Source organism: Amblyomma maculatum, chromosome 2 (genome assembly GCF_055883805.1).
Source record: "Amblyomma maculatum isolate TAMU_Amacu chromosome 2, ASM5588380v1, whole genome shotgun sequence".
Taxonomy (NCBI): domain Eukaryota; kingdom Metazoa; phylum Arthropoda; class Arachnida; order Ixodida; family Ixodidae; genus Amblyomma; species Amblyomma maculatum.
This window is the reverse complement of record NC_139345.1, coordinates 93,553,370-93,571,952: the sequence shown is the minus strand read 5'-3', so window position 1 is coordinate 93,571,952 and position 18,583 is coordinate 93,553,370. Positions and strand designations below refer to the sequence as shown.

Genomic DNA, 18,583 nt, shown 5'->3' with positions numbered 1-18,583 from the left:
ATGCGCGGATGCGTAATTGTGAAACGTAATTGTGAAATTGTGGAACGTGAAAGCAGATTTCCTGACTACGCATTATCTATACAAAAGTCATGTAATCGGGTTACTGAAGTAAACGCTCAGTAGCTTTTTGTGCATTATAAAAACCACTATTTTTTTTTTTTAAACGTTGAATTGGTCAAGTTTACAATATCAGCCTTCAAAAAAGAGTTTGCTGGCCACCACAAGCGGACGTGACGTCAACGCTGCGCGCTCCGCTTCCGTTCTTTTCCTGTGGAAGCCGAAAGGCTCAGGTTCTGTGTTTCAATAATCGCGACACATCAAAGGTAAATACTGGTGAAATTACTTTTCTGTCGTCCTCAGAGTCATGCTTAATCAGTCATTTGATCGTTCTTATACAATTTGTGCAAATGGTAGCATTTATTTTGCATATTTTCTGGCTGAAGTATCCTTTGGTGGTACAAGCATGATTGGCGTTACGGCTGAGAAGTGGCTTTCGCATAATGAATTCTTGCTGTTAACGATTTTCGATGACATGTGATCCGATCTCACAGTGGCTCAACTTTCTGATGCGCAGGTCGTGATGGGGCGGTACTCTGTCGACCCGGATAACGCCACTAAGTGTATGTATCTTGCTTGAATGGGTAATCGCTATCGGTGTACCGTCGCTTGTTATGGGTACCGCTGTTTTCACTTGGTCGTTGTGTATGCACAGTGTGTAAGTGCTACTGTTGTTTTTCGTTGCAGCGTGCAAGGCACGGGGCTCCAATCTTCGGGTGCACTTCAAGGTTCGCTTTCGTGTTCCCATACCTCGCGGCGGCTATTGTTGCACGCTTTGTTCTGCGCTTTATTTGCTTACCGATATTTGCAAAACAAATTTGCTATAGTTTCGCTGACCAACTAGTTTATTGTCGGATTTTATGCTGGATGCAGAACACCCGTGAGACGGCACAGGCGATCAAGCACATGCCGCTTCGTCGGGCTCAGCGTTACCTCAAGAACGTCATCGCCAAGAAGGAAATCGTACCTTTCCGGCGATTCAATGGTGGCGTGGGCAGAAAAGCTCAGGTGAGAGACTGGCTGTGCATTATGCTATTGTATTCATGGTGCCGATTTTATTACGTCTCGCTCGATTGTAACATATAGTCAATAAATAATTGGTTCACAGGAAAGGCGCAGTATCTGTCACACTGTCTATGTGGACACTTGAACCGCGCCGTAAGGGAAGGGATGAAGGTGGGAGTGAAAGTGGAAGGAGGGAAAGGGGAGCCGTAGTGAAGGGCTACGGAGTAATTTCGACCACCTGTGGATCTTTAACTTGCGCTGAGATCGCCCATGAAACATGACAGCTGCGCGACAGGATCATGTAGCCCACAGCACAGTTGTCATGGGGAATGTTCTCAAAGTTTTAGTTCCTAAAAGCTGAATGGTGATTAAAGACTAGATTATCATGTAAACATGATCACTGCACGTAGTACCAGCTCACATGCAAGCCAAGTGATAGAGCTGTGTTGTGTGGTTATTCACATTGCAGCTCCACTCGCCACTGTGTTGCTGTGGCTCAGTGTTTAGGGCGCTTGGCTACTGAGCCTTAGGACCCAGGTTTAATCCCAGATGTGTTTTGGAGTCTCGAACAGTGCCCGTGTACTATGAAATTCCATAGCAGATTAGGGGTGCTGAAAATGAATTCCTCATAGAGTGCGGTGTGTTGCTTTGGGGTGTTAAAGGAATAATACACTCAAATATGCTATCGAAATCTATTAAATGGCATGTCGTGACACCGTCGCCGCATATCCAACAGCAAAAAAATCGAATTATTGCTGAGAAATTGCGATAAAAAGTTGAGGTTCTTGTTGTTCCCACCGGTCGAATTCACTGTTTTCTCCTACTACCTAGTAGGGTAGGATGACGCACACTATGACGCAAGGAGAGACTCCGTGATTGCTGTCACGAGTACTTCGCAGGTGCGTGCCGAATCATGATCTTCATTTGATATGCACTTGCGCATATGCTGCTCCAAGCTCGTATTTCAGGCACCACCTGTCCAAAAGGAAATTATCCCAGCACGCACGAAGTGCCTGAGCCGGAGCATAACCGAAACTGAATCGGATGCCTGTGGCACTGCCAAGTATATTTTTATATTTTCCTTGCAACATTTACGTTGTCTTTTCGCAGTCCTTTACATGTGATAAAAGCATGTTATCATATTCAAGATACAACCTACTACCGCATTCAAACGGGCAACGTAATTTGCATTTGTCAGCCTCCGGGATCCCTTGCGCGTCACATGATTTGTAGTTGCGAGTCTTGGCCGTTTCGGCTGTGGTGGCTACACCTGTATTCCTGTTCCTTTTTGCTACCTTATAACAGCTCTGTTTTCAGTAAGAGTGGCTTTTTTTGTAACCAGGAACTGGCATTCTATCGATGCAAGCCCACTACATTTTTCTCTTTAGTGTCCCTTTAAACCCCACTACTTCCATTTTACATTGCAGCTCCCTTTGCTAGCTAACATAAAAAAATAAAAGTGCATTATTTGGAATTTTTGCTGCCTTGATTGGAGAAGGCTAGCATATGAACGTACTTTTCTTGGCTACTGTATCCACTCTGAAGAATACACTGAACTCTAAAGGGGGGAACGCACATACTGGCTTGGCTTATAGAGTTTAATTTAAAGTGAGTATGAAATTGCTAAAAAGGTCACTGATAAAAGTTTTGAATGTGTAGAACGAATGCTTCCGAGCATTCTCCCAAAGTACGACTCCTTGCAACAAAGGCCGCAACTTATCATTAATTTTTGAAATTCGCGGGCTGCTCGGTTCTCGCGTGGAACTATTCCGCCGTCAGTACAGACGTCTCAAGTACCGAGAGTGACGGGTGCTCGGCGGGAGTGCGCGCTACTTTGCGCTGAATTGGACATGGATATGGAGGAAAGTGCCCTTCCGTAGCGGCTGCCGGTGTGTATGGACAGCAGCCTGCCCACCTGAAGAAATGCACTCGCGAACAACCCAAGTCATTCGGGCTGCTGTCGCACACAATTCTGAGAGATCGAGAAACTGAAGAAACTGGCCGCTGAAGAAGTCACAAGACAAGGTTGAAAGCTATGCAAACGTAGACGGGACGGGAAAGTCGGAGACCGATGAATGCGTGAGCAACGCTCGGGAAAGCGTGCGACAACTGGAAGTCTGAGAACCGAGCGTCACCCGATGACACTTCGTGGGTGGGGCGGAGTTCCCAAACTGTTTTCTTCGTTGTTTTTTTATGGTGTCTCGCAAATGTTGAGTTGAGAGAGGAGCACCATTTTTAATCGTCGATATCTCTGGTGTTAATGAAGCTAGCTGAAACAATTCTTGCGATGAATTGACTTGTGAGGGAGTACCTATCTCTCGACCGATTTGCTTTACCTCATTTTAGGCATTATATCCCCTTTAAGGGGGGAGGCTACCCTTGAACACCAACTTTTTTATTTCTTGAGGTATTCGAATGAAATTTTCAGGGTATGCTCATAGTACATACATTTGAAGAACTACCAAGTTTCATGGAGCTGGGCTCATCGGTTCTCAAGTTAGAGGAGTATATCAAGATAGTTTACATAGGTCCCTAGGGGCGGGCCTGGAGAATTTGCAAAATGTGCTAGCAGTGTGAAATTTGTTATGGTCATTCCTGGATAGTTTCCCCAGGGCAAGACAATTACCTTTTTCCAAATTTCCTCTCCGAAAAATTTTAGTACAGCCCCAAATTTAGTGTTCAAATTTACACCTGACTTAACGATATTTTAATTGACTGCCCCTAATTACACATGAAATATTTTGAAAAAAACGAATTGTCTTGCCCTCAGAATTTTACTTAGGTATATAACAAAAAAAACCTCATGAAAATCCAATAAGCGGTTCTTGAGCTATGACTTTCCCTAGCAGCCACACCGTGAAAAAAGTTGATTCTGAGAAAACGGCTCTCAAAGGTTGAGAGAACAATAACTTTTTTGTTTCTCAAGTTATCATGATGAAATTTTCAAGACAGGCTCATGACATTAACAAATAAAAAACCACCAAGTTTCATAGTATTGTGCACGCTAATTCTCAAGTTACAGAAGCATATCAAACTGGTTCGAATAGGTCCTTTATATCAAGCCTGGAGAAATTGTGAAAGGCACTGGCATTGTGCAATTTGTCATGCTGATTCCTAGATAGGTTCCTCAGGGCAAGACAAAGCCCTTTTTCAACATTTTCTTGCTGAAAAATAGCATAGAATTGGATTTTTTGTTATCAATTAGACCTATGTTGATTAACCAAATTAATTATGACAAATTCCAGACATAATATTTTGAATACATGGGCTTGCCTTGCCCTCAAAAATTTATTCAGGTACAGTCGAGCCCACTTATAAAGGCCCCACTTAAGACGAACACTCGCAATTATCACGAACAAGTCCGGTGCGGCCGTCAAAATATACATTAGGGCTATGGCGCTCCGTCGATCTTGGCTACAGCGAACATCTGTGCGACTAGCCGATCAGCTACAGCGAACGCCTTGGTGCCGCGGACCACTTTCCACATGCTGAGATCCGTCGATCCTGAGCCCTGCAAACCGCGACAATCGGCATTCCCGATTCCCCCGCGGCATTTCGCCCTAGCTTGGTAGGCGGCGCAGACGCAGCAAGCGGTTTCCCGGTTTATCTATCGCGGCATCTCGCCGGAGGAACAAGAAGCGGCCCAAACGCGACAAGCGACTTCCCGGGTTATCTTCCGCGGCATAAACGCCGAAACGAAAAAAAAAAAAAAAAAAGTTAGCAAAGTCTGCACTGAATGCGTGTCGCACCTCGAGGCAGCCAACAACGACAGCAAAGAGCCGTAGCAGACGACGCGGGGAGGCGGAGACCGACGCGTCAGCGGCCGCAGCAGCCAATAGTAGTCGCCCGATCCCCCGCGTTCTCGCGGAGCGCGCGCTTTGCCCAATCGCAGCCTTGAATTCGAGCGCGGGAAACTTGAAAGCCGCCACGAGGCTCTCAATCGGTAGCAAGCCACGCCTCGACCGCGCCGCCGTCGCCGCCGCCGAGGGTGGCAGAAGAAAGCGCAAGAATTCACAAACAAAACAAGACCAAGATGGCGGCGCTCAGTTGGGCGGGAGAGGAATGGTGCGCGCGCGAAGTTTGGGAATTTTCGGCGCTTGCTCGCTGCTCCGCGGCTGCCGCCGCTTGTTAAATAATTAATTTCGAGCATTTCTACGGCGAGTTGGGCATTGATAATTACAGAAATGGTAGTTTATAAGACATACTACCGGAATATATAATCTTCCAAAAATCGACTTTTTCGCGATTTTTCGGTTTTCAAAGGTCGCGTCCCCCCTTAACGTTTCAAGACGCTCTGGCTATGAGAAACTCCGTAGTGGAGGGCTTCGGAAAGTTCGACCACCTGAGTTTCTTTAACAGGCACTGACGTGTGACAGTGCTGTCACGTTCAGTGCAAGTTTAATATGCACTGAACGGGACAGCACACGGGCACGCACACACTAATACGGGCCACTGGAAGAAGTGGTCCAGTATGTCTTGAACACATTTCGCGAGTGCAGACTTCAGCATCGCTGCATTCATGTCGTCCAAGTGCAACCCAAAGTTCTGCTCTGAACTCCTGAAGAACATCCATAGAGCATCAACCACTGCATTGGCTGCTATGGAGGTCGCACAACCAGCATCCTCGCAATGGCTGTCAGTACCACTATTCACAGTTGTCCCTTCGATGATGCTCCCGGCAACTTCAGTTTTGAAGTCCAGCCTGCTGTAGTGGCATAGTAGCTAGGGGGCTTGACTGCTGTGCCCAAGGGCGCAGGATCGAATTCTGCCCATGGCAGCCGCCTTTCAATGGAAGCAAAAAGTAAGGTGCCCATGTGCCGGGCAATGTTGGTACACGTTAAAGAATCCCAGGTGGGCCCAATTTTCGGAGCTCTCCACTACTGCATTTCTCTTAGCCTGAATTGCTTCGGGTTGTTGAACCGCGTGAAGTAAACTAAGCAATGAAGTCCGCCATAACAACAAGACCGTCATCGGCGAAAACAGTCTTGTGTCCCAGACTTGGAGGCACGAGGCCCAAGCTGTTAGCGGACCCCCACACCTGCTGCAAGCAGGCTGTCGTGGCAGCGCTGTCAGCTTTTGCTGAAATGTCAACCACAGCAGCTTTGTTCGCGGCAGACAACTGCATCCGCGCTGCTGCTTCTGGGCATTCTGGATTTCTTTGTGCAGTGGGTGGCGGTCAGGTGTTTCCCATCCCTCCAGGCTCTACTTCCAGAAAACATTGCCTTAAAAAAGGGACCTGCACGCTTGCAGTAACCTCCTTGTTTGTGAGTTGTGGCTTGGTGATAGTTTTGAATTGCTGGAGCCGCCCATTTCCTGGCTGGAAGTCTCAATGATCAAGTGAAGTTCAGTCATTGACCTTTACCAGCATGATGTACTCATTGAGTGGAGCATCTTTTGATCGCACATCCACAAATCACTTGAAAAATGCTGCTTCTTCCTCATCGCCAAGAATATTGTCAGTCTGGCTGCTGTTCTTGATTATTGTTGAAAGTGTGTACTGTGCAATCCGTGTGATATCACACTTCAGGTTTCGGCACGCTTTGTTCAGAAAGGTGCTTTATGTCTTCAAAGACAACACACCGACCTCTAATTGATTCTTAAAGAACAACAGTCCATTAGTGCGTGCCAACAATTTCTGGATCCGTTTTTCTTGTCACTACCTGGGATCATGTAAAATGGTGAGGGCTGTCGCTACTTGAAAATGTGTGGTTCGAGTTATTTCATCACAAGTTCCCTTCCTTCTAATTGGTGCCATTTTGGACTTTGTGCAGGCTAAGGCCTTTGGCTGCACTCAGGGCCGCTGGCCCAAGAAGAGCGCAGAGTTTTTGTGGCAGCTTCTGCGCAATGCCGAAAGCAACGCAGACTACAAGGGCCTGGACGTTGACCGCCTTGTCATCGACCACATCCAGGTCAACAGGGCGCCCAAGATGCGCAGGCGCACCTACCGTGCCCACGGACGCATCAACCGTAAGAGAACCTCATTTTGGTGGGCATAATGTCAGCAGTAGCAGGTTATTGCAGGGTATGAACAAAAGGTGAAACGAGAAAATTAACTTTAACTTGACAGATTTCCTGGATATAGTGATGTTTTGCGGCGGCTGTAGAGCAGCCCGTGCTGTCTCCTACGCGAACCCTCGTCAGAGTAATATATTGAAGACGGGTGGTTAGGAGAGATGATATTGGAGGTCTGCAGAGCTTGAACATATCCATAACCGTTCATTGATGTTCAGTGATGAGGGCGCTCAATTGCTGAACCCAAAGGTGCAGGTTTGATTCCTGCCGTGGCAGCCGCTTTTTGACTGAAACATATATATAAGGATAATTAGGGTACTCATTAATGCGAAATTTCAGTGCAGCTATTTAAGTGTTCGTGCGATATGTATAAAGAATTTTTCGCTGCCAGTACTATAGATTCCCTAGTTGGAGATGGGTGAGGTGCGTTTTCTTAGCGCACCCAGCAACCTTATGGGCTGCGCTGTGCAAGAATCACTTGATTTTAGTCTGTTGCTGGAAGGAGAAACATGCTCTGTTAATTTGGCAAAACTTATACTAATACAGTAAAACCTTGTTACAAGAGACACTGAAGGGATTAAAGAAATTCTCTCTTGTAACCAAAACTGCCAAGAACAAAGAGGAATTTGACTAGATCATTTTACTGCACAACAGTCTTTTTGTGAGTGCAGAGTGTATTAGCTTCCTTCCCAACTAGAGGTAAAGCACTTCACTTTGTAAGCCTTCCTGTTGGACAAACCTTTGAAGCGCCCTTATATGCTCGTCAGCCTCAAATGATATTTTTTTCCCCAGAAATGTCCTCGTCATCCTCCTTCCTCTTGGTTCATCCTCAGTGGTCCATGTACCATTTACTTGCACGAGGATTGCACTGTCTGTAAGCTCTTCAGAGCACACGAGGTCCACATCTTTTGGTACCTCTGCAGTCCCTTGGATGGTTGCCAAGCTTCGTCTTCAAGGAAGGTTGCCTCAGGATTCTTATCAAGCCCCTCTTCCATAATGTCACCATATTGAAAGCTTGTTTTTCTGAAGCAGTTTTTTACAACTTCGCCTCTCAGCCCATTCTAGACAGCAGAAATCGCTTGGACGGCAAACTTCATGTCAATTACTATTGTATGGTCCTGCTGCATGTTGCACAACAAACGTTCTACCAGCCTTGTTCTGTACTGCAACTTGACAGAGTGGACAATCCTTTGGTCTATCAGTTTAAGGGGAGACACTGGTCTTAAAATGAAAATTTTTATTTTTAGAGATATAATAACGAAATTGGGTGTGTATATGTATTTCTTCCTCCTGTTTTCAAAAATGTAATTAGTTTTACTCTATCTCAATTAGTTCTAATGTTATTGGGAAATAACCAAAGCCTAATTTGGTAATTTCTTACGGGTCGTTAGGACAGTTTCCCTCAATATTTTTTCGTTCCGATTAAAATGTAGTTGTAGCCAAAGACCTGCCATGTGGAGCTATGCTATTTATATTATCATTGATGTACATCACAGTATAAAAATATTCAATTATGTAGATGCCCCACAATTCGAAAATATAATTAGCTGACATTATTGTTCAATAAATTTGATATGTTCAACTTAGCAATATAAAAATAGCATAGCTCCACAGTTCAAACCTTTCTGAATTCAACGGTATAAGATTTATTAAAATTGCACCACCAAAACCCAATGAAAAGTTCCGTAAGGCTAGTCATGTCACCAAAAAACATGAAGCTGAGAAAAACTCATTTGAAGTTTTGACACTGAGTGCAGAAAATATTGGGAAGAATCTTCGACAACGGATGTTACTCAAATGTTCCCTATCAGTTTCCCTACAAAACAAAACAAAAAGTGTCTTATTCCATCCAAGGAAACATTTGTAAAAAAAATGTCGAATGTGTAAGTGTGATGAAATTATAGAGGTTACTTTCGAGAAATTAGGGGTTGACTTTTTTTTTTAGGTGAAAGTGAGGACCGGGGCCAAGGAGACGAGAGCTCCACCAGGCAAACAGTTGGGGAAGAGAACTGCTTCGCTTATTCTTGGGGAAGAGAACTGCTTCTGTTCGAAATCGCAGTTTTCGCAGACAAGCAGAAGCTTTACAGCAAGGCCGTACTCCTTATCTGTTGCCTTGCTCAAACGCAGACTTCCTGCGCCGCAGGTTCCGCACTTTACTTGCGCGAAAAAATTGTTCAAAACCTTCAAGTCCACAATCACGAACTGGGTACCGGCATCAGCTGTCTGGTAATCCGCACTGACGCCAAGAAGGTCAAACTTGCGCTGGGTTGCAGACTTTTCCGACAGAACGGACTTTGCATGCACCGATCGCTCAACACGACACGGAAGTGTACCACGATCCGAGATACGATTCGTGCTGCAACTTGGTCCCGCGGTGTCGTCATCGGGCAGCGTGCTTGATGTACCCGGCGGATCCGAGTCCGGCACTGCAGGCCCCGGCGACGCACTGGTGGTCGCTGCCTGCTGTTTTTTGTTCCACAGACGTTTCTTCCGGCTTCCAAAAGCTCGTTGCGTGCTCGGTTTCAATCGACTGTCTCCCGGCATCTCGATCGCAAAGAGAAACTCCCGGCACAAGGCGGAAACACGGCGTGTAGAGAAACACGAGCGCAAAAACATACGCGCACGAAGCGATAGCCACAGCGGCGAACGCAAGAGAAAGAAAAAAAATGACGTAGACGGTCACACCAGCCAATGGGAGGCGCAGAACGGCGCGCGCGGGAAGCGCGCCGCGTGCGAGCCAATCAGCGACCCGAAAACGGCCTTCGGGAAGCCGGCCTGAACCGCCGCTCGGCTTGAGCGACGCCATTTTGAGATAGCTCAAATTGCGCACAAAGAAACCAGCTTCAAAACAAGCCCAAGATGGCGGCGATCGGCCGGCTGCAACGCCGGCGGCGCGCGCGGGAAGTTCGAACAAAGTCTCTCTTTTCGGGGCCATTTCGTCGCTGCCGTGGTGTTTTGAAAGCCGATTTTATCGCATTTCCCGACCGAATTCAGCGTTAATAATTTTACAGTAGATGCTCGAAAGGACAAACCTTCCGAAAATGAGTTTTTCCCAAAATTGACTTTTTGACCATTTTCGACCGTTTTAAGACCCGCGTCTCCCCTTAATTGGGATGTGGAGCTCGGAGGGGAAAATATAACTGGTGGCTTTGAGCATAGGGACTTCGGTGGGGGCAAGAAGCATTGTCCACAAGCAAGCACGTCACAATGCTGGACTTCCATCTTTTAATCTTTAGCAGTCAGAAGTTGAAAATGCTCGATGTCATCCATGTATTCTGGTTTGCTTCATACGCGACAAGAATGTGATGCAAGTGGCTAAAACAACAGGGTTGGTTCGACTTCCCAATCACGAGGAGACGCTTCTTTGACTGCTTCCACTATGGCATGCATTGGACTTGAACACTGTCTTTCCTGGCCTCGTTTTGTAGAACAAACGGCTCTCGTTCACGTTGGAAAACATTGGTGGGGCTGTAACCATGAAGTAACTGAGAAAATTGACGATCTCTCCATGACGGACACTGTCTGTGCCAAATACACCACATTCTCCCGAGGTGCTCTTAAACAAGATGCCATTCGTGCTTTTAAACAATCTATCCGCCCTTTGTTGCACTTTCACAATCGAGATTGAACGCTAACTGTTAAGAACGTTTGCTGAGCACCATGCCGTTCACTGGAACATACTTTCCAGCTGTGATCTTATGATTGAGTCGTGGTTTTTCACAGCGTTGACTCTTGCGGGAAAGTCCAAACATCTCCGCAACTGTATTTTGCTTCTGTTCAGAGTCCACATCACTGATGATTTGAAGCTTATCCAGAAGAGAGATGTGCTTTTGTTTCGTTGACATCGCTCAGTCACGTTCAAAGAATGTTGTTGTAAATTTGCAGCCATACATACTACAGCGTATGCGCAACACGGGGGCATGAGAAGAGATGCTGGCAGTGCAAGCTTTTGCTCGTGTGGTATTTTGGCAATGATGGTGATGAGTGAACGCGGAATTTGGCATTTGTAGCACTCTTGTTGATAGAGTTTTAGATTCGACATAAATGTAATTAGTTGCACTAGTTTTTTGTCTTGTAACTAAATTTTTTGCTCACTGCAACGTGACTTGTAGGCATTTGAGTTTGCGCCTGATGCGAAACTACACCAGAGGAATCATTGAGAACACTCCCATGTAAGCATGGCAGCAGCTCCGGATTCCGACCAGTGTGACTACCAACATACAAAGCGAAAGGTGCTGCGGAAGCTGGGATGGAAATCCCACCCAACATGAATTCCACTCAACAGACTGTGCAGCAGAAATCAAAACTCAATGGTACTCTGACGCAGAATCAGTGCGGATGCGCGACTGCAATGAAACAACCAGGCCAACAAATCTCTGTGCGATTAGACAGTAATCACAACCATGCTGTGTGTGACATCCAGCTGCGAAACGTAACACAATGGAGTCAAAGGGATAAAAAGAGCTGCACATACAAATTAGTGTCATGTCATGAATGTTTATGGGTTCTCTCTTCTAAATAGTTAAGAATTCACTCTAGTGACCTAAAAAAGTTGCCCTTGGTACCAAATTGGGTGTCTCTTGTAACAGTCTCTTGTGTGCGGTGTTAACATGACGAACATAGGAAAACAGCCAAAATAGAAGCCTGGGCGAGTTGGTATGTATACATTCTAAAACAGCGCAAAAGAACAGGGACGAGAGAACGAAACGTACAACACAGCGCTCGTGTTGTACGTTTCGTTCTCTCGTCCCTGTTCTTTCGCGCTGTTTTAGAATATAGGAAAACATACCAAACCATTTTCAAATTTATGTTATAGCATTATAGCAGAGTCTCTAGTCAGATTGAACTGTAATAATGTTTTTCTTTTTCTTGCTGGTTTCACTCCCTTGAGTTGTGCATTGTAAAGAATGTTCCCCTGGCACTAGGGTTCTGCTTTCTGAAGCCATCTGAAGATTTGGGACCAGTGGCAAACCCAAAACAAAAGTTGAAGAGCACCACATAGTCAATCACCAAACTTGTGTACATTTTAGCGATACACCGCACTTCAGTGTCAAAGTGGCAATCTTTCCGTGGTCGTCTATGAGTCGTTGAAGATAATGTCAGCATTTTTAGGAGACTACAAATGATCTGTATCAATTTTTGTTTACAGCCATTGTAGCAGGGTCAGAGGCTGTTGCAATCTGACCATTTTTATCTGGTACACTTGAAATTTCCCGCAGTAGAGAACTCTGTGTATGTTCCTTTAAGCACAGTGGTCTGACAGGGCTAGGACTCTTCCTAATTGTTTGTATATATTTCAACGCTCTGAAAATGATATCAAAAGGGGGTGATCGTGGCAGATCCTTTGGCCCATTGATACTAAAAGGCTCCACACATTGGTCACACACCTTGTATGTCCCCTCTAGCTTCATAGCCAGTCCGTACTGCGTATATATCAGACTTGTTCAAATCTACCATTGCCACATTGCCTGCCAGCACTTGCTGCTTATCACCTACGAAGAAAAATTCTGAGGACTGCTATGATATTCTCTAATGCGAAATTTGAACGCAGCTCTTTAGCAGGGTATTTTCATAGGCGACGCTTAGCTGCTAACTGTGCAGCTTGTTTAGCGGCGGCAGCAGACAAAGCATTTGCACCGGTTGCATCATTCTTCAGAAAGAACTGTACTGTCTTATTCTACTTTCACAGGCAGCACCGAGTTGTGTAGCCGACCCAGCCAAACTATAGCGTATTGCAGCTTTCGCCTTCGTACACATGGGCAGCCCTGGGGGTATAAATATTTTTTCGCAAAGCAAGAAGAGACCGTGGAATCGGGAAGTCAGAGAGTGAGAAAGCGTATATGGTGTTTGTTCATGCCAGCATCACTCGGCCGCACTCTGCCCAGCTGAGCATCTCTGGCTTCCGGCTAGTGAGAAGCACAGAACTCTTGGCTCTTCTTTTGCACATTTTCTACACTCTTTCACTCAGTTACGCTGGCCAAATGCGGCACAGCTCAAAGGGCACATCAGACTTATGGTCTACCTTCAGTACATTAGGCCTAATTCAGGGACGTCAAATTTCATCTACATTACTGACATTCCTTCCACGTCTTTCATTAGTCACATCTGCATATTTAATGTGCTTAGTTGTTTCATCTGTCATGTGAAACTCCTTGTCCAAGTTAATCAGACATTCTTTTACATGCCTGTATTCTTGTGCTTGATCATCAGGTGATGGGGCAGGCAGTGACAGTGTCAAATGTCCCAGTATTGTACCACGTGACTTCTATTCAAGTCGCACAGTACAGCACTGGGACATTTGGTTGGGTGTATGATGCTTTCTCTTCCTGCCCACGTAGCAGTCGTCGTAACCAGTCTGGACACATCAAGGGTAGCCAAAACAGTCAAATACAACATTGCTTACCAAGCAATCTTTAGAGCTCGGAAATCGCCAAAAATGCTATGCTAACCAGCATTAAAACTACAGAAAGCAAAATGCTTGCAAAGACAGTTAGGGGCACTGCAGGTGTCGCATCTATGTGTGTGAAATCTGTTACATGCCAGGCAGCACTGACTTTCCATAGCATTGCCATTTTTCTAGTCTCCTTTTTGCTCTCTTATTGTTTTATAGCAGGATGGCTATTAATGTACTGTGAAAAGAGATGGGGGTGACATGTCAACTGTATTGCACAGGTGCTCTGCCAAGCATTGTAGAAACCACGTGAATATTGGTTTTGTTGAATTTTATCAGCCTTGTATACAACACTCCAATGCATCTCCTCATACTTCTTGCAGCTTACATGAGCAGCCCTTGCCACATTGAGGTCATCCTGAGCGAGAAGGAGCAGGTCGTTGCTGCGCCGTCTCCAGAGGAAGACGCGCCCAAGAAAAAGCAGTCCAAGAAGAAGATGGCGCGCCAGAAGCTGATGCAGAGGGACTGAGCCCCTTCCACTGCTGTAAAATAACAATTAAAATCTTGTGGCCAATTGGGTATTTCGTCTGTTGGTGCCTTACTGTGCTCACAATGGTGGCGTGATCACTAACGTTTTGAAATAATAATCATTTCTCAGTATACAAAGTAAAGCAAGCAAAACCCAGGAACCCAAAAGTGCTTCCCATCAAGTGACGACATGGCAGGCCTTCCAATGATGCACGTACCACCAAGAAACCTGTTCTGTGTTCACTCAACTGACAACTGTTCAAAACTGAAAATTTTGTCCTTCAGCAAAAGCATCACGAATATCAACATTTGTGCGTCCAGTGGCATCACACAAGTAAGGTTGCCTGTAGAAATGACCCCGACTGGGGCTACAAATTGGAGTATTGATGTTAATATTTTGGATTAATGTTAATTTGTTGCATACAGGCATTATGGCCGTGTAATTTGGCACGTACCAGGAAATTGCGAATTTGTGGTGAAAATAGAAAATTTTAGGGAGGTATAAAAACCAGAGTTCACTTCTGAGTATGTCATTTGAAATTACCAGACTTCTTGTTGTTGTGTTTCGCGGCGACTGTAGAGGAGCCCGTGCTGTCTCCTACGCGAACCCTCGTCCGTTAAGTGTCTCTGTGGTTTAATAACTGGTCGTACAACTGCATTAAGACTCCGTCCAAGTCCATTGATGGGGCATACTGCGTGGACTTGCTTAAAAGTGAATGCTTTCGTGTCGTGCTTTAGTGATAGGCGACTAATCATTGAATGGGTGGTGGTAATAGACTAAATACTAAAGGTAGGTTGGAGGCATTAAATTTTAAGTCTATGCTTTGCAGTGGCGCACATGACAGTAAACATCGTTCACGTAGAGTTTGCCAGCACTCAAGTAATTTGTCATTGATTTATAGTGGCGGTTTCAGGCTTTCGAATGATATCTGACATGATACGACATACGATGCATACAAAAGCTACAATACAATCGCTGCTTTGCCGTCTTGATTTATGGGTATTCTCGCTGAACTGTTCAGGAGGAATGACAAAGATGGTTTGGTTTGGGGGTTTAACGTCCCAAAGCGACTCGGGCTATGAGAGCACTGTAGTGGAGCCGCCAAGGCCGGGAATGACAAAGAGCTGACGTCGCAACCGAACTGGTGCCCTACCTCTATCTGACTTCGTTTTCGTATGTGGCATTCCATGCGTTCAACAAAGAAAGATAAAGAATGCGCCAAATGATGAGGTAATGCATTTTTGGACTGGGCTGTTTCGTATTTAATATTTCCGAACATTTGCATGTCCGCGTCAAGGGTTTTCATCCCTCAGCCGCGTCCTGCGGACATGGACTACGTGCTTCACAGAACGGCATGCTCGGCCGCTTGCTGCATAATTGTGGCTATCGTGTGTGTCACGGTTATTGTGGGAGTGTACAGCTTCAGTGTCGCAGGTACAATTGCGCGAGTAACGAGTTAAACGGTTCCGAACTAATGTATAGTTTCACATCTTGCAGGAAATTTCACCGAAGGAGCGCATGGAGTCAAGCCTACAATGATGAGCATCTTTGAAGCGGACAGAATATTAGGTTTTTTCAATGAAAGTGAATCACCTTAAGATTGAAACTATTGCGCTGCTTACACGTCATTTGTGTGCCGTCAATACTTAGCGCGTACTGAAGTTTGGAACTACTGTGGAACCGATTTTGAGTGGTAATCTGCGGCGCCGCACTGTAGTGCCCGGACAAAGCATCTAACCAAGGTTCATGCGCATGTTGTAAAACACTGGATGCCTTAATTCTTAGTAATCACGCATTATAAAGAAAACATTTGCATTACCAAGTGTCGTTCGTAAGCTGATGAAGTACGTGGTTTAAACACTTCAAAGTAACTGCATAGTATTTAAAGGACAATGGAACGCTATTTACTGAAATTAGAACGCGCCTGTGCAATCGAGATTCCATCGGCAATCAGAAATTATGCCACTCTTCCCCCTCAACTCAGTACACGCTGGCACTCGAGAAAAGAATACAGGTCGCTACTTCGCCTCGTCCCACCCGCATCACTTGGGCGCGCCTAATCAAAGGGCCTACCTAAGGGGATGGCTACAAACCCGCGGTGAAATATCAGCCCAGGAGCTTTAGCCCTATTCGTGGTTGCAAGAGTTGTTGCCACATTTTAAAGATTAATTTGGCTCTGAAAAAGAAGGTGCCATCGGTAGCTCGCTCACACTAACGCTCATTATTTTGGTTGGTTAGTTTGTGGGGTTTAACGTCCAAAAGCGACTAAGGCTATGAGAGACGCCGTAGTGGAGGACTCCGGAAATTTCGACTACCTGGGGTTCTTTAACGTGCACTGACATCGCACAGCACACGGATGCCACTCCGTTTCGCCTCCATCGAAACGCAGCCACCGAGGTCGGGTTCGAACCCGGGTACTCCGGCACAGTGGTCGGGCGTCTTACCACTGCACCACCCCGGCGTCACATTCGGTATGTTAATTCAGATATATGCATTTTGTACCCTTTATGTACGCATTGAAACTTACTCGAAACAAGGAAGTGGAACCACTTGCTGTCCAGAATAAGTCTTGGTAAGGTATTTTTAGGGTCAGTTCTAGGGCATTATCCCGAGGATATCCTCAGCAGGCCTGTTCTGGATCAAGGACATTTGGGGATCTCGTGAGGATGTTTTGTGTTTAATTGGGAATGTATGCAGTGGCAAAATGGTGGGCTTATTAGTTAAATAAGAGCCAGTTAAGTCAATCAGACGTCGGAATAGTCAGGAGAGGTCGACCTCCAAAAGGAGCCACGTGGTAGTCGAATTCCGATGACATAGGCTTAGCTTCCGGTGGCGAGAAATTCGATATGTTTGAACGTTAACGAGCGGGCAAGGGCGTTATTTAGTTGCACAAATATGTGAGGATGGTTATCAAGTGTGTAAAGAGGTAATCAACCAACTACAGTCCAAAAAATTCCGAGAACACTGCAGAAACCAGTGCAAAAATGCAAAAGCCTGGGTGGTGATGGCTGTGGTGGTGAAAAACTATTTGGTGGAGCCGCGAAATATCTATCGCAAAGGCTGGCCCGGCTCCTGATCAGCGGTCGCCGTCAGGACATGCCTGACGGCGACCGCTTCAGCCCAGTCGACCAGCCTCCTTTAATTGTGAGGCTGGTTCTGAGCTGGAGACCACGATCTCCCAACCCTCGGCACCATTTGGCCGGTGGTTGAATCTGGGCATATGAACATGATATATATGTTCGAATGTAGCTTTTGAGACCCCGCAAAGGGAGCATTCGGACTGATGACTAGATGAGAAAAGTGCCAGCAATGCTGGGGAGGGAAAAGTGCGGGATTGAAGGTATCTCCACCTTATTTGTTGTGGTTTAGCTAGGGAGGGGTGTGTGGTAGAGGGAAGTGAAGTCTTTCAAAGTGGTAGTGTAGTGTAATGTCGTTGTATGTAGTCTGTCAGCCAATCTCTGGCGCTGCCTAGGTCCTCGGTGTCTGTTGCTCGGTCGACGTATGCTCCAGCAGCAGAATGGGCTCCTTCGTTACTGGGGTTGTCTGAATGTGCTGGTACCCAGACTATTAGTTCTATTGGGGTGGTTGGAAGTTGGTAGTTATAATTTTGAGAAAGGCAGCATCTAACTGGCCTCGAGCGAAATTTTGTATGGTGTTATTAGAATCGCTTAGGATAAGGGTGGCAGTGGACGAGACACGATGGCTATAGCGGGTTCGTCCGCTTTTACGGACGTTCGCGGGCAGTGACAGAGCCTGATATGTGATGTGTTCGAAAAGGCTGGATACCGCGCATATCGCACAAGCTGAGCGGTGTGGATATTCAGTGGTGTCCACGCAAACCATGTCGGATTCGATCGCATGTGCACGTGCTCTCGCCTCCCGTCTGACTTTGTTATGAAATGGGTGTGTGTTTTTAGGAAGTGGGTGAACAGTGAGGTTATCGCGGACTGTCTTTGGAACGGTATAAGTTTCTACTGTAGGACACCTAACAGCCGAGAATGTGCTGACCAGTTGGTGTAGTGGAGAGCCGTCCTAGTTGGGCGACGAGGTGGGCTTCCACCAGTTCGCTGAGGGTGTTGTGAACTCCCATGCTTTAGAGTCGAGAGGCTGGGGTGCGTTCAGGTAAGCCAAGGGTTGCCTTATAAGCCTGTCTGATAAGAGCATCCATCTTGTCTGTCTCTGTTTTTGTTAGATATAAGTACGGCAGAGAGTAGAGAATACGACTTAAGATAAATGCCTGTGTTAGGCGTCTGAGGTCATGCTCGCGCCTTCCATATGGTGCATTCCACGGTTGATAAGGTGGGTGATCTGATGTGTTGTGGTAGTGAGTCTGGATAGTGTATCCGTGTTAAGGCCATTGTTTTGCATGAACATACCTTCGAAGTTTGTGAACCTGTGGTACTGGCTGCACCATCTTTGATTATGATCATAGGGGGTTGGTGGTGCTTCCGCGGGTGTAGTATCAGGAGCTCGAATCTGGTGAAGGAACATGCGAAGCCTATTGAGGCTGCGCATCTCGACACTATGTCCGTCCCCTCCTAAAGAGTTTCTCATGGTACCGATTTTCCCAGTGGTGGCCATATCATTGC

The 18,583-nt window shown here is 46.0% G+C and overlaps 1 protein-coding gene across 1 annotated transcript; it reads left to right on the top strand.

Moving 5' to 3' along the window:
• Positions 1–176: 176 nt before the first annotated feature.
• RpL17 (ribosomal protein L17) lies at positions 177–14,044 on the top strand. The gene is made up of 6 exons (XM_084594743.1): positions 177–323; positions 575–620; positions 745–785; positions 931–1,065; positions 6,834–7,029; positions 13,849–14,044. The coding sequence occupies exons 2-6, from the start codon at positions 581–583 to the stop codon at positions 13,992–13,994; spliced, it is 558 nt and encodes a 185-aa protein (XP_084450869.1). The 5' UTR covers positions 177–323; positions 575–580; the 3' UTR covers positions 13,995–14,044.
• Positions 14,045–18,583: the final 4,539 nt, after the last annotated feature.

What these genes read in the sequence shown, in the direction of transcription:
- RpL17 (XM_084594743.1), top strand. Translation starts at nt 581, where the DNA reads ATGGGGCGGTACTCTGTCGACCCGGATAACGCCACTAAGT. An exon ending in CCCGGATAACGCCACTAAGT is followed by an intron (nt 621 to 744) that starts GTATGTATCTTG and finishes TTTTCGTTGCAG; the next exon opens with CGTGCAAGGCACGGGGCTCC. An exon ending in ATCTTCGGGTGCACTTCAAG is followed by an intron (nt 786 to 930) that starts GTTCGCTTTCGT and finishes TGCTGGATGCAG; the next exon opens with AACACCCGTGAGACGGCACA.